Source organism: Lygodium microphyllum, chromosome 13 (assembly GCF_053477565.2).
Source record: "Lygodium microphyllum isolate KBCC chromosome 13, Lygodium_microphyllum_v1.1.10, whole genome shotgun sequence".
Taxonomy (NCBI): domain Eukaryota; kingdom Viridiplantae; phylum Streptophyta; class Polypodiopsida; order Schizaeales; family Lygodiaceae; genus Lygodium; species Lygodium microphyllum.
In genome coordinates, this window is record NC_141147.1 from 5,840,567 (window position 1) to 5,856,269 (window position 15,703).

The following is a 15,703-nucleotide window of genomic DNA, read 5'->3' on the forward strand; positions in this document are numbered from 1 at the left end:
GAAAGAAAACGATGTCGGGCCGATTCCGCAGTAGTGGTACAGAAGAAACAATTGCCATTCGAGATTCGATGCTTGGAAAGGGCCGAGGCAAGAGGAAGACCACCAATCATTACCCGCCAAAGAAAGACTCTGCATTTGAAAGGTGCCTTATTCCGCCAGGCCTCCATCAGTGTCGCCTGCCACCATGACATCGATTTCCGCAGTCCCCAAACAGTAGTAGCTTTCACACCCAGCCAATGGTGATCTTGAATGAGAAGATGATACACCTGATTAGTAGAGGCCTTTTCCAGACTCAACCGGCCTGCAAGGTCCCAATCCTGCCAAGGACGATCCACAGCCAGGGCAGGAAAGGGTTGCCTACCCTGAAGCTCCAACAAAAGCTTTTCCCATAAACCACGGTATCCGCGTGGGATCTTGAAGAGTCTCCTAGCAGTCCGAAACGATGCGAGGACATTGCGAGTGGCAAGGGTAGCATCCGCAATGGACGTCACACCTAAACGGGCCATGCGGTTAAATTTCGGTCAGAGCTGATGTTTGTCTTCCCATGAAAGTAATCTGGATACTGCCAACAATTCCAGTTGAAAGGAGTTAGTCTGCAAGCGGTCCCCTACTGGATACCAACGGGTCTTTTGGAGCACCACTTTCCAAGAGCCGACCAAGTGCAGTAACAAGGAAGAAGAGGGACTGGAAAATCGAGAGTTAGCATTAAGGACATGCCACCAGGAGGCCCGAAACCGTGTGTTACCATGGCGTAGCCCATTGTCCTCCAGAAAATAACGGGCTATGATGGTCCACCGGTGATGATCCACACACATGGCACGAAAAAGAGACCAACGAAGAGCCAACATATGAGTTTCTGCATCCAAAATAGCGCCACCACCCATGCGTTTTGGAGTGCATGTATGTGACCATGAAATCCATGAAATGCCTGCCTGCAGGGAATCCTTCTTCCATAGCATGAAACGAATGGGATGAGTGAGAGCCTTCAAAGTAGTAGGCGTCCACGGCAGCAATGGCAGGAAATAAGTTAACATTGGTAGCATAATTGTCTGAGCCACTTTAAGGCGCACATGGAAAGGCCACGCTTGCGACTTCCAATACATAAACTTCGCCGCCAGTTTTTGTGAAATCCACTCCAGTAGGTCCTTTGGCCGTACATCCACTCCCAACGGGTATCCAAGATGCCTGACAATGGATCCACGAGAAACCACCTGGCCATGCCAGCCTAATGACTGTAAATCAGGCTCCGTGCAACTGAGAATGGCCGACTTAAAGGCATTGATGCGAAGACCAGAGGCCTGACCAAAGAGCGTCCAAACATCTAATGCCTTTCGAATGTTGTCCCTGTCCTCCCGCAAAATCATAAAGGTGTCATCAGCCAAAGATTGGCTAATGAAGTGCTGCCCCAAAGGAAGAGACAATCCTACCAGCTGAACAGAAGCCGCCATTGAGGATAACATTGAAAGGACCGGGTGAGCCGCCAGGGCAAAGAAGAGAGGACTCAAAGGGCAACCCTGTCTGACCGAGCGTGCAAGGACAAATGGCTCTGTAACCCCACCATTGAGCATAACTCTTGAAGAAGCCGTAGCACTAATGGTGTAGATCAATCGGGACATCCGGGTACCAAAGCCCATAGCAAACATGAGATCTGCAATGAAAGACCAGTCCACATAGTCAAACGCCTTTTCCAAGTCCAATTGAATCAATATCACTTCCTGACTGGAGTGCCGTGCATAGTCAATAGCCATTTGCACATTCAAGATATTATGCAGAATGTTGCGGCCCTTGATGAAACCGTATTGGAGAGGATGCACAATAGCTGGAAGGTGCTTGTGAAGCCGATTCTCTAGCACTTTGGAGAAGATTTTATACATCGAGCCCATCAAAGAAATTGGTCTCCAATGTTGCAGCTTTGACGGCAAAGGGACCTTGGGAATCAGTTTGATAAGGCCGTGTTTCCATGAGGAAGGCATGACCCCTATTTCCCAAACCTGTTGACACATGACCGCCAATGGCTTCACCAACTGTGTGGCCGAGTTCTCAAAGAATTCATTAGTGAGACCATCCCAACCAGGACTTTTATCCTTTGGCAGGTGCAACAAAACATCCATAACCTCCTCCTCGCAAATATCGGCCTCCAAAGTGGCTTGCATATCAAGTGGAACCTGCTGGCGGACCAGATGATAGAAGACCGAGCGGGCATGCGTAACCTGGCTAGAAGGCGAGGGAGAAGAACCAAGAAGTTCCATAAAATAATTTCTGCACATAGTGGTGACAATGGTCTGCGGATCAGTGACCATGCGACCTTCCGAATCCTGGAGTCGAGTCATATTTTCGCGAGCCGGAGAAGCATGCAAGGCGCGAAAGAACTTATGAGACCGGCAGGCACTATCTTGCAATGTGTCAGTCAAGTTATGCAGCTTGGTCTGCTGATAAGATTTCAACTGAAAGACTTGAATAAGATGGGCCAAACGCCTCTCCAGTGACAGCAGAAAATCATCATCTGGGGAATCCACGAGCAAGGAACGGACCAAAGCCAGTAAGTCCTCTGCTGCATGTCGACGTCACCGGGAAAGAGAGGCATGATGAATCCCATACTGGCGAGCAATCCGCTGCACATTAGAGAGCAGCCGGGCAAATGCAGCCAGGCCGTCAGAGGCAAAGTCCAATAAGAACCTCTCAATCAATTGCTGCATATAGCCCTGAAAAATGGGATGCTTTAAATAAGAGGAGTCGAAACGTAAAGGAAGCCTATCCAGCAACTGGATAAAAGGTGCAATAGATTGTGCCCGCATCTCAAGCTAGAGGGGGAAATGGTCCGACAACGCATATTGCTGCAAGACCTTCATTTCCAGCATCTCGGGCAGAAAAGCATCCCCTTGCATGATATACATTTGGTCCAACCGCGACCAAGTAGTTGCATATTGTGCGGAATGAAAAGTAAAGCCTGAAAAAGAAGGGTGAAGCCACGACCAAAGATCTTGCTTAAGCACGCGCAAAGCAAAAGAATTCCACACCCGGCTTTCCGGCGTATCCATTACCGAATGTCCTGAAGTGGACTGAGAAGAGTCAACACACATATTGAAATCTCCCATCAAAAACCCCCTTCGGTCAAGTGACATGGAGCCCTGCAAAGTCGACCAAAGATCCCGTCGGGATGCGGGATCATTCGGAGCATAGAGGCTCAGCAACCATAAAATCTCTCCTTCAAATAAGACTTCGATGACCACAAAGCGGCCCTGCACATCATTTTTGACAAGAACAGGTCCAATTGAATCAATACCACTTCCTGACTAGAGTGTCTGGCATAGTCAATAGCCATTTGTACATTTAAGATATTATGCAGAATGTTGCGGCCCTTAATGAAACCATATTGAAGAGGATGCACAATAGCTGGAAGGTGCTTGTGGAGCCGATTCGCCAGCACTTTGGAAAAGATTTTATACATCGAACCCATCAAAGAAATTGGTCTCCAATGTTGCAACATTGACGGTGAAGGAACCTTTGGAAGCAGTTTGATAAGGCCTTCTTTCCATGAGGAGGGCATGACCCCTGTTTCCCAAACCTGCTGAAACATAGCCACCAATGGCTTCACCAGTTGGGTAGCCGAGCTTTCAAAGAATTCATTGGTGAGACCATCCCAACCAGGACTTTTATCCTTAGGCAGGTGTAACAAAACATCCATAACCTCCTTCTCACAAATATCTGCCTCCAAAGTAGTTTGCATATCAAGTGGAACCTGATGGCGGACCAAATCATAGAAGACAAAGCGTGCATGCATAACCTCGTCAGAAGGCGACGGAGAAGAACCAAGAAGATCCAGAAAATAATTCCTGCACATATTGACAATGGTCTGCGGATCAGTAACCATTTGACCTTCTGAATCCTGGAGTCTAGTCATATTTTCTCGAGCCGGAGAAGCATGCAAGGCGCGAAAGAACTTATGAGTCTGACAAGCACTATCTTGCAAATTGCCAGTCAAGTTGTGCAGTTTGGCCTACTGATAAGATTTCAACTGAAATTCTTTAATAAGACCAGCTACACGTTGCGCCAGAGACAGCAGAAATTCATCACCTGGGGAGTCCACCAGCAGTGAACGAACCAAAGCCAGTAAGTCCTCCGCTGCGTGTCGACGCCTCCGACAAATAGAGGCATGATGGATCCCATACTGCTGAGCAACCCGCTGCACATTAGAGAGCAGTCGTTCAAAGGAAGCCGAGCCCTCAGAGGCGAAGTCCACTAAAAACCTCTCAATCAATTGCTGCATATAGCCCTGAAAGATTGGATGCTTCAAATAAGACGAGTTGAAACGTAAAGGCAGTCTATCCAGCAACTGCATAAAAGGTGCAATGGGTTGTGCAAGAATCTCAAGCTAGAGAGGGAAATGGTCCGACAAGGCATATTGCTGCAAGACTTTCATTTCCAGCATCTCAGGAAGAAAATCATCATCCTGCATGATATACATTCGGTCCAGCCGCGACCATGTAGTTGCATATTGTGCGGAATGAAAAGTAAACCCTGTAGAAGAAGGGTGGAGCCAAGACCACAGATCTTGCTTAAGTACCTCAAGAGCAAAGGCATTCCACACGCGGCTTTCCGGAGCATCCATCACCGAATGCCCTAAAGTGGACTGAGAAGAGTCAACACACATATTGAAATCCCCCATTAAAAAACCCCTTTTGCCACGTGACATGGAGCTCTGCAAAGTCTTCCAAAGATCCCGTCGAGATGAAGGGTCATTCGGAGCATAGAGGCCCAGCAACATAAGATCTCTCCTTCAAATAAAACTTCGATTACCACAAAGCGGCCCTGTACATCATTTTTAATAAGAACAGGCTGGTATTTCTCATGGACAATCATAAGCACGCTAGAATAGTGCATAGCATGTGTTTCTGCATAAAACAAGCGAAACCCATGGCAATCCACAACTTTTCCTGCTTCACCGTGGCTCTTGTGCTCAACCGCACACAAGACATCCCACTAATTCTCATGCAAGACAGTCCACATGGCATGTTGCTTATGGCGAGAACAAATGCCTCGCTCATTTCATGTGGCTATCTTCATATATCTTCAAAAAAGAAATCAGGAACGAGGCACCGCTTGCCTCGATTTAACCTTGTCTGCTAGAATGTCAAGGACACCTTCATCTAGAAAATCAGCTAACACTGTAAAAGAATTCTGCTGAAAAAAAAACAAAAAGAGATTGTGCAAGATAGATTGATAAAGCTTGCATATTTAGAATACAAGTTAGGGCCTTGTACCGGCTAAAGTACACACCCTTGACCCTTATTAAATGTTGGTAGGTGTAAAGGGGTGTTAATACCCACATACAATCTCCATCCACTCTATTGTGTGTTTATACGACGAAAGCTGCAAGATACCCAATAATGACATGATAAAACACACTCTGCGCTTCCAACAATGGAAAATGTGCCTAATATCCTAGACTGAAAGTCACATATACCACTATTGTAAAACAAGATCAAGGCATCGCGCAACTACTACAGTGAGGTGCCTTGACTTCTTGCAAATGAGAGGTGGTAATAATCTGTAGTAATATCCCACATCTAATAGAAAATCCATTGCTACCCTGAAAGCAGCACCAAAAAAGTTAGCCAAATATATTGCAGTGCCAGTGTCTGAAAAGTCAGCAGTACCCATGCCAGCTTCATAGTCCAGAAATAGGCATTGGCATGATAGAGGAATTTCTCATGAAGTTTTCCACTTGGTGCAGCTCTATAGTAGCCAAATATGGTGCATGTCTCTGTACTCAATAAGACTCAAATATATGTACACCTGGGCCACTTCTTGATCCAAAAGATGAAGAACCTCTTTTAGGATTGTTGGGATTATTACTGATATGATCATAGAAAGCTTTAGGAGTTCTATCCTCTGCAAGCCAAACATGAGATTTGGATTCTCAACATGTAGCTTGTTGTGAACATACTAAAGCCTTACTCCAGACATTGAAGTTCCAAAGCCTGCATCTGTAGGAAACAAGGAACCCTTCGAAGGGGTAGTTGAAGTTCCTAGAGTTTAACAGATGTAGGACACAGCTCAATTCTTGGGGCATTCTATTTGCTGTGAATATGGCATTAGTTATGAAAAATGGATGTATTGAGCAAATCATGAAAGCTAAACAGGTTTCAGTATTTTATGTTTCCTCTCATCACCCTAACATAATAGTTTTTCTTCATATATAAATAGAGTTTCAAAACTGAATAGGGAAAATTGAAGTGGGTATTAAAAATTTTTTGTGCATGGAAATAGTGCGACCTCTCAGAAATCAGCTTGGAAGCTGATGGCAGACAGGAACCAAGTATGAAGACAGATGTCAATATAGGTAGCTGTATTAACTGAAATTGGCTTTCAGGAACTTAACCAAACTAACAGGGGTGATGTTGACTTCTTGATTGAGCATGGCACATGCATAACAAGCAGAATTAGGAAAGCAACTCAAACCAGGTGTGTAATTTGAAACCATTTTTTATACATACACATTGAGAAAGATATTACCTTTTGAAACAAAATTACGTTTTGCTTCTGGATGAAATCCATGTGATGTCTCCAGCCACAGCTCACGAAGCAAAACAGGAAGCCGTACAATATTTCTATGATCAACTGCATTCAGATTTTGTAAGAGCTTAATTTTGCAGCCATCACTTGGTCTAAATCCCCAATGATCTGAATAGTTATTAGTTTTTTGAAGAACATTTGTGCACATCAATAAGAAGAAACCTTTGTCTATTTCCCAAACAGCAGTGCGCTTGTTGGGTATGCTGGCACTATCTTCAAAGAAGGTCATGTACTTGACATTGCTATCACGTGTCATGTTCGGTATGATATCATGTCCATCTTTGTGTTTTACATCATAAGCCACCTGAACTTCAGTGGCACTGTAGGCACGCTGCAAGAGTCAATTTCCCAAAGACTTACGATTGTGGTTTTCCTGATATACATTAATAAATCAACCTTTCTAGGCATGTCGAACTCAAGTTTTTTAATCTTTAATAAATCCAAACATACTCCAAATGCTGTTGATATTGATATTCTAATACCGTTTTACCAAGAAGAGTTAAATCTACAAGTAATCATCCCAATCAGAGAAACAAAGGTCAAATACAATACAAGTGCAAAAGGCCAGCTGAGATGCTCTTCTTAAGACCAAAAAGCTCACTGCTTCGGACAACAATAAAACAAAAGGTAGAATCTCCAAACTGTTCTCTCTCAGGGGAGTGTCTAATACAAGGATTGTGTGAGGCCAATCTGGTACATAGTTCCAGATCATATGTGATTCCTCTATAAGAATGTGCTTGAATCCCATATATCGAGAGAAACTTCTGCACTCAAAGTCAACCTAGACACCTTAGCACCAAGAATCACCATGCAACCTCTCCCATACACCATGAAGAGCATAGATGATCTCTGTTCAAATTCTTATGTAATTTAAAGTAAAGCATGGAAGTACAAGGGCTCAAAAGCATAGTTAGAGCATAAAAGAGCTACATCACATAGATGAAAGGCCCCTCATGGCAGTCTTATGTCTCCAAGTATTGTCCACCGTAGTATTAACATATCCCATCCCCACATCTATGCCAGCCAATTCCCAACTGCGAGCCTGCCATGCTCGACCAACCAAAGGAACAAAGAGAGCTCCCTCAATAGTGAACCATCCCACAAACACATCATCAAGGCTTGGTAATGCTATGCTTCACCAACCACTGCCAACAAAAGGTGGGATGGAGCCCACCCATCATTAAAACATGCCACACTACTTGTATCATGTTGGGTTCTGATTGTTACATCCTTGTGTTACAATCTTGGATATCTGGGTGGGCGCCAGTAGCATTGGTCAAAATGGCCATAAAATGACATAATATGAATGCACCAGGGGCACTTCAGGGGTTAGGGCAGCTAATTCCTGTTAATAAGACTTAAGGACCTATTGTGCATGTCATTGTCTGATCACCACTCTTGGACTTTAGACCCGTTGGCTGACACAGCCACACACTGGGACAGTGTGCGCCAGTGGTATGGAACGCCAGCTCTTGGGACATGGTCGTGACCACCCTGCAGGTTGCTGATTCCCAGGCTCAGGGGTGAGTTCGTTTGGCTCTACAGCTGGGAGGCAAGTCTGATGTCCTTTTCTTTTATGGTCTATGTTATGGCTACAGATTGTGGGGTGCCCCATGTGCAAGTTCAATCCTAGGGGCAAATTTCACCAATCCAGCTCATTTAGGACTCAGCCTCCTCACATCCACAACCGCTACCCAAGCATCTCTTGCCATAATGCCAATGCAAGGATTCAATGTGTAAGACTTCTCTCTCAGCCCCACAACATGCATCCTTCACTATGGAGATTTGGGATGGCCCTTCCCTTTTCTCCCTATCCAACAGCAACCTGCCACCCTGCTGAATTACAAGGAAAGTGCCTTGTTGGTGGGCTTGCAGAACAAGTCGACCACTTGAACAATAGCTCCAAAAAGGGTCAGCTAAATCGCCTTAATTCTGCATGCACTCACAAGAGGTTGCCAATGAGGGGCAAGACATACCTCTAGGATAGTATCATTAATCTCACTTGTGGGCTATCACCCTTGTCACCCTCATGTCGTGGCTCCCAATACCTGCAACAGGAGGGTCCAAAACTTCTTCATTTGTGAAATGGTAGCTGTTCCTAATGAAACTGATACAGCAAGCTCTCAAGTGGTCCATTGAATGTGCTAGCACTGACCAAGCTGCAAGCCCTGTTTTCCCTAAGCTACTCATCCCAAATAACTAGTTTTCTATCAATCTCCTCCTAGCATCTCACGGGACCCCTACACCATCACTTTGCAGAGTCATTGTGAGATTGCAAAGGAAGGAGTAGGCAAAACTGGTAGGAGCTGTGGTTAAGGTCAAACTCAACATGGGTTTCCAACAAGGCAAGGCCCACATCGTTGGAAGCCTTTCTAAAGGAGAGACTTCTAGACCCATGCCTTTTGAACTGAGAATCTTATGTAAATCATAAGGATAGCAAAGTCCAGCTATGAGGACTTTGGAAAGGGCAGAACTATGCCTGCGAGATCCATACAAAACACTCCAGCCCTTAGTTCAAGAAGCGTGAGAGCACATGCTATAGTGGCTAAACATGGGTGCACTAGAGCTCCTCATCAAGTAGCAGCTTGCATGAGCAATATATGTTCATGACTGGCAATAGTAAATCTAGCTAGGAGTTCCAAGAATGAGCGATATCATAAAGGTTTCGTACACAGGAAACTGTTACGTATGAGCTAGGAATGGGCAAGACATGCACACACTGAGGTAGAGTAGATACCAAGTATTGGCATCAAGGATTAGCTTCTTCTAGCATATGGGATTATTTTGCGTTTCATCGTTTTCTTGGTACTGTATCTACTGGGTGAGATTGAGTCTTAATCATTATCTTATCTCAAAGGTTTTAGTGCTAGCTGATAGCATATCATCACTATTGATGGTTTAAAAGGTTTCCACACAAGGCAAATGTGCCCTCTTTAATTAGACAACATGTATTATAATGGCATCCTCCATTAATTATGTTCAAAAGCCCTTAAAAACAGTAAGAAAAATCATTTTTCCCCATTTCAAAGTCGTGTTTCATTTAAGGCATTTCACATTTCAATCAAAGATTACACCGTTTCAGGCATTTCACATTGCAGAACATGGAACATGTGGTTCATGATTATACTGGCCTATATACTGGCATGAGGCAGCCAGATTTTACAACACCAATGAGACATACATAGAAGCTTGGCTCCTAGGGGTCCATGTTGGAGAAGAGAGCAATTACTCTCCTCCTGTACACTTATGTCAGCAATGGAGAGGGGTTGTCACTCTCTGAATCTGCAAGCAAAGTGTCACTGCTGGCCCAACAGCTCAGTGCTCATTGTCCTCTTTGTCTTCAACTTTGTTGAATAGGAACTTGTTCCCCAAATCCATAATGTGGTCAAGAGTATGAATTTTGGTTTCCTAGAATGTCAAATGAACAGCCTCCACTTTAGTAGAGCACCCAGTCCTTGGAACCTGACCATTTGGCAAGAACTTTAGCTAGCTCCAGCGAGGTGGACCATGGATTGTCATTTTTATTTTACAGAAGCACAAGCCAACATTCTTATAAATCATTCAAGTGATGAAAGTAGTCCTAGGGGCTCCCTTACCTACTAGAAGATTCTCTAGTCGTCCATTGCCTTAGTGGAGAGGCTGCACATTGATCGGACCAGCTTGTCTTTATTGCATCAAAGATCACTAGTAGCAAGCCTTGTTGAGATGCACAACATTGTTTCTAGGTTATGTAAGCCAAATGTTCAATCAACATGTTTGAGAGCCTCGAATGTCCCATTGAGAGATCTAAAAGGTTGTTTTTGTAGGATGCCATATGGAAGGCCTGTTGCACGTAGTTGGAGAGAGTCCTGGAGAGAACTCTCCACCTTAGAGCTCTAGATTTTCATTGTCTATTCTTAGAGAAGGCTTTGGGAGCAGCTTTATGTTGACTCGCACAATAGGCAAACATTATTTTCTTCACACTTGGAGGGTACCACTACCTATTCTTCATGATCAAAGATGGGACTCCTATCTGAATGGCCTCATTTGCCTTGGCATCTATTTTCCCCTCCTTCCCATCACCCTAAGAGGCCCACACAAAACATTAAATTTTTTATTCCCAAAGATAAGAGACACACTCGAATGCCACAACGACAGGCATCTCCTTTCCTATTAGCTGAGACAACGGGTAAGAGCGGCATTGGTATTTTCCTATGTGTAGCTAGCATAGCTCACAAGTTGAATGAGCAACGGAGCTTGATCACATTGGTTCCTCCTCGATGACCCTACCAATGACAAGGACTAACAAAGTATTGAATGGGCAAGAGCCTGGACTTACACACACATGCCACGTCAACATAGGTGTTCAACCAACTGATGCACCCAACAAGTCTTGCCGAAGTGCTAATTGGTAGAGCTTAACTTGTAAGGCGCAAAACAGGCCCTGCTACAATGGAGAGCAAGAATGTACAGCCACAAAGATAACATTAGAGCAATAAAAGGTCCGAGATGCCAGCCCCAAAAGAAGAATTTAATATAACTAAACAATGTACGACTAAGGAGGCCATTCTAACACTTTTTTTAAAGAGAAGACATTCTATTCAAAGACACCTCAAGGACAATTGACACATGCATAAATGTTCGAGGGGGGGGGGGGGGGGGGGAGCGTGGTGGTGGTTACCTAGATTATTTTTATGTTGCATTAGGAGTCAATGCTTGTTACATAAAGATTGCTCCATGGATTTCCCTAGAGATGTTTGATGCTTCTTGGGTCTTCTTTGGTGACCATTGAATGACTGGATAAATTGCCAAATGGGGAAATGATCTGGACGGTGCCTTTGTTTCGCTGCAAGATGGAATTAGCTTACTTTGTCCATACGATAACTTATCGAGGGGGCATGTAGTGGCCATTTTGGGCGTGGTGGTGTGTTAGTGGTGCGACCAATTAGTGCTTTGAAGTATGTCACTCCAAGATACCCCTCTTGCACAAGGAATCCATTTGAGATTCTCATATGTCCTTCAATAATGTTGTGTCATACATAACCCCGAAATGCATGGGACTTGTGTCACATGAGGATACCTATCACTAGGCAAAAGATCTTCATTGCTAGAACAAAACCTCTAAAGTTGCTCTCATTCCCATCTAGAGAAATTACCATGTCATATGCAAACTCTATATGCACAAGCTAATCATGATCAAGAATGACAAGCTTGGTACTTAAATGTATGTATTCATCAATCAAGAAGGAACTCATGGCCTCTATACACACAAAAAGCCGCTAGAGGGAAAAACGATTGGTCTCAAGACGGGGCTAAAAAAGGAAAGAAAAGGGCCTCAAACTTTTATGTTAGATGGATGGAGACATTGGGTATGTAGGAGGAGCTCATTGCAAAGACTTCAATGGGATCCTTGGGAATGGGTATGGAGAGATCCATTTGCATAGACACTTCGGAATATACCCTTCTTTGGGTATACCACTAGGCTGGGGATGAGTAGGATCAGAGGGATGCCAATTGCAGCTCACTACCCAAGGTATATCATAGCTTTCCCTTGCAGACTTTTGCAGCAAATTGGACGACAGCCCTCCTTTGGTTACTAGCACACAAGAGTTTAGGAATTGGTAGATGGCTTGGCTATGAAAGAAACCCTATCCCTTGCTCTAAACGTCAACAGTATGAGAGGAGACACAAAGGCACTACATATGGGATTGCCCAAGGGCATAGGAGGTATGGAAAAGAGCTCTTAACATGATGTTTCTATTGGGTTTGACTCACGTCTATGCTCACAGAGGAGTGTTGGTGATCTGCGATGGGACACTAGGGCACTTTTTCCTCTCCTTATGAAAGGTTTTTCCCCCCAATTATATTATCTTTTATTTTATGTACTTATGTCACACAGTTTGGGCACTTATCGTGTGTATTTTCATTACTCTTTTGGCAATCACATTGGGAGTTGTGCCGTGTCTTCACTCTCTCGCTCTCTTTGTTGTCAATTGTGTACTCTCAGTTGAGCTTCAATCTTCCACATCTCACATTTGGTCTGAGAGCAAGGATTTAGCTTAGCTTTAGCCCCTCCCAACTAGGTCAGCTCAAGCCACCAGTGCCGGCTATGTCCCGACGAGCAGCCCCTGCATTCTGCCAGCAGCCAGCCAGCAGCCAGTGCTGTTGACACCTGCTCCAACTTGCCTGACCACCTACACCTTGGTCTTGCACCACCACTGACAGCCTGTGCTACCTATAGTGTAGCTGCATGCGCCATCTTGCCGCTCCTCCAGGCAGTCACCCCCATAGGCTGCCAACACATAAGGTAACAAAGACATTTATCCATTTTTAATTCAAAATTTGAATTTTAGAAAGGGGCTTCTTAGTTTAGTGCAGAAGCACATGTACTACAGGTTCAGTTTGAAATAGACTGAAATTGTGCATTTTGGACAACAAAATTCCAGGGCTTTTGCATTGATGGTATTCCTCAGCATAGTTTGTGCATTGGATAGTGTGTACATTGGAGAGTTTTGACAAAGTGTGACACAAATTTGTCAATTACAGCGTGGTGCACGTTGTAATTTCAGGAAATTTTCAGATTTCTAGGCTGTTCCAGCTTCAGCTCTTGGTTTTGCACTCTTTGAAACAATGGCATTTGCTATGGCCAATCAGGGACAGAGTGATGTATTCACATATGTATCCAAGGAGGATAGATTGGATGGCAATAATTATTCTCTATGGTCTTTCATGATAAAGAATATGCGGATTGTGAAAAATCTTTGGGATTATGTTAGTGGTGAGGAAGTCCAGTCTTGGAGTTGTGGCTCCTGCAACACCTCCTACAGGAGGACATGTCAAAGGCTCGCTCCAGCTTAGCCACTTTCCAAGAGATCAGCAACACAAAAGGCTTGGGACACATGGGATGCTCAAACATTGTCACTGATTGCATTGGCAGTTCAACAGTCTATAATCCCACACATACGATCTGCAGCTTCTCACGTGAAGCATGGCTTACACTAAAGCAAATGTTTGCCAGAAAAATTGAGACACACATCTCTTTCTTCACAAAAGACCTTGAGAATGTGAAGATGGATGAAAGTGATTCCATGCATGATCATCTTAAAAATATTCAAGACTTGCGTGAGCAATTAATGAATGTATATGAGTATTATTTGGATACACAGTTGATCTCTACTACTTTGAATTCTTTGCCACCATCTCATTTGGCCTTTCATACGGCCCTAAATCTCACCATGAGAATTTCTCCGCATCCATCTACCTTTCTTCAGTTGGTTAGTTTGCCCCTAGAAGAAGAGCAAACAAGGAAGAACAATGGGATGGATACAATAGCCTTTGAATAGGCTTTTAGGGCGAGGCAAAAAGGCAAGGGCAGGCACTCAAAAAATGCTCCGCAGAGTTCTCGAAGTTCAAGTACTTCACAGAGCAACAAGAAAGAGGGGGGGGACGCAAGCCAAGAAGGGCAGGTTCCACTATTGTAAGAAACCATGTCATTACATCACAGAATGTAAAAAACGCATTGCCAAGGAGAAGTAGTCAAGGATGTCTAATTCTGATGCACCTTCTACTGCTTGCTGAGTCCGCGTTTTTTGTTGTAGACTGTGACTACTATTTTTACACTGGACTCTTCTTGGGTTGATAGAGCATTTAGCTCTACTGAGGATGCTAGCACTTGATTCATTGACAGTGGTGTTTCTATGCTCATATTCCCAAGGTACTAAAAAAGAAGTTGGACAACAAGGCTGTTAAATGCATTTTTGTAGGATACACCAATGAGAGCAAAGGATATAGAATGTATGATCCTGTTTCCAAGTAAGTCTTTGTCGGTAGGGACATGGTTTTTGATGAAAAATCACAATTATCTCTTGCTGGTTTTGATACATATCACCCTACAAATGATGTATCTAAAGGGTTGCTGCCCATTTCTTTTGGCAATACAGGTGGATTTTTAGTAAATGAACACAATGTTCAGCCAGCTGCTCCATTGAACAATGCAGAGAATCAGCCTATGGCTGATCTGAATATTCAGCAAGATGCTGAATTTGACATTTTGCACGAGCTTGTCCACAATCAAGAAGCTAGGCAAATGCCTAGATGGTACTTGCAGACTATGAAAGATAGTCATTTGGATGCTCCTTCTGCTGGTCATACTAGAAGACAAGCCTGTCTACATGATCATGTTAATACAATGGAGTTTGTTACTTGATGATGAGGAGCCTGAATGTTTTGAGGATGCACAACAAAGTGTGCATTGGATGGAAGCAATGCAAGCTGAATTTGATTCTATCATAAAGAATCAAACATGGGATCTAGTGACATTGCTTGTTGGAAAGAAAGCCATGGGTACAAAGTGGGTCTATAAGTTGAAAAGAAATGCGGATGGATCCATTGGTAAGTATAAAGCCAGGCATATGGCCAAAGGCTATGTGCAAAAGAAAGGCATTGACTATGTGGAAACATTTGCTCCTACATCACTATGTACCAACTTGATATTAAGACTATTTTGACATGGGGAACTTCAAGAAGAAGTGTATATACAGCAGCCCATTGGTTTTGTGTTGAGGGATCCGAACACTTGGTATGCAAGCTGAAAAAGGCTTTGTATGGTTTGAAACAAGCCCCATGAGCTTGGTATGCAAAAATTGATGCTTTTGTACTTAGCCAAGGGTTCATTAACAACTCATCAGAGTCTACTCTTTACGTATGCAAAAAGGGGGGATCCTTACTGGTCATATGTCTTTATGTAGATGATTTTCCGCTCATAGGGACACATACTAATCAAATTTCATCATTCAAGAAAGATTTGCGGCAAACCTTTGAAATGTCTGACTTAGGGCCTTTGCATTACTATTTGGGCATTGAGTTCATTCACGATGCTAGAGGCATTGGATTGACATAGTCTAGATATATTGGTAGACTCCTTCAGAGGTTTGGCTTCCAGGATTGTAAGCCAGTTTGCACACTGATGGAAATTGCACTCAAGTTGTCTTTACATGATGACAGTGATTTGTTTAACATCGATATACATGCTCCAGCAATTGGATGTCTCATTTATTTATGCAACACAAGGCCAAATATTCAATTTGCATATATATTCACAAATGGATGAATTGGGCTTATCAAAGCTCAATTGATCCATTTGAGATAT

At 43.6% G+C, this 15,703-nt stretch overlaps 1 protein-coding gene across 2 annotated transcripts in view; it reads right to left on the reverse strand.

Moving 5' to 3' along the window:
• Window positions 1-15,703, reverse strand: part of PSAT1 (phospholipid sterol acyl transferase 1) — a 259,587-nt gene that overhangs the window by 35,235 nt on the left and 208,649 nt on the right. For both annotated transcript variants that reach the window (XM_087690727.1, XM_087690728.1), the window contains exons 12-13: window positions 6,739-6,907; window positions 6,517-6,621 (exon numbers count right to left, since the gene is read on the reverse strand). In XM_087690727.1, the coding sequence (XP_087546853.1) occupies window positions 6,517-6,621; window positions 6,739-6,907 (274 nt within the window). The remainder of the gene's footprint in view (window positions 1-6,516; window positions 6,622-6,738; window positions 6,908-15,703) is intronic.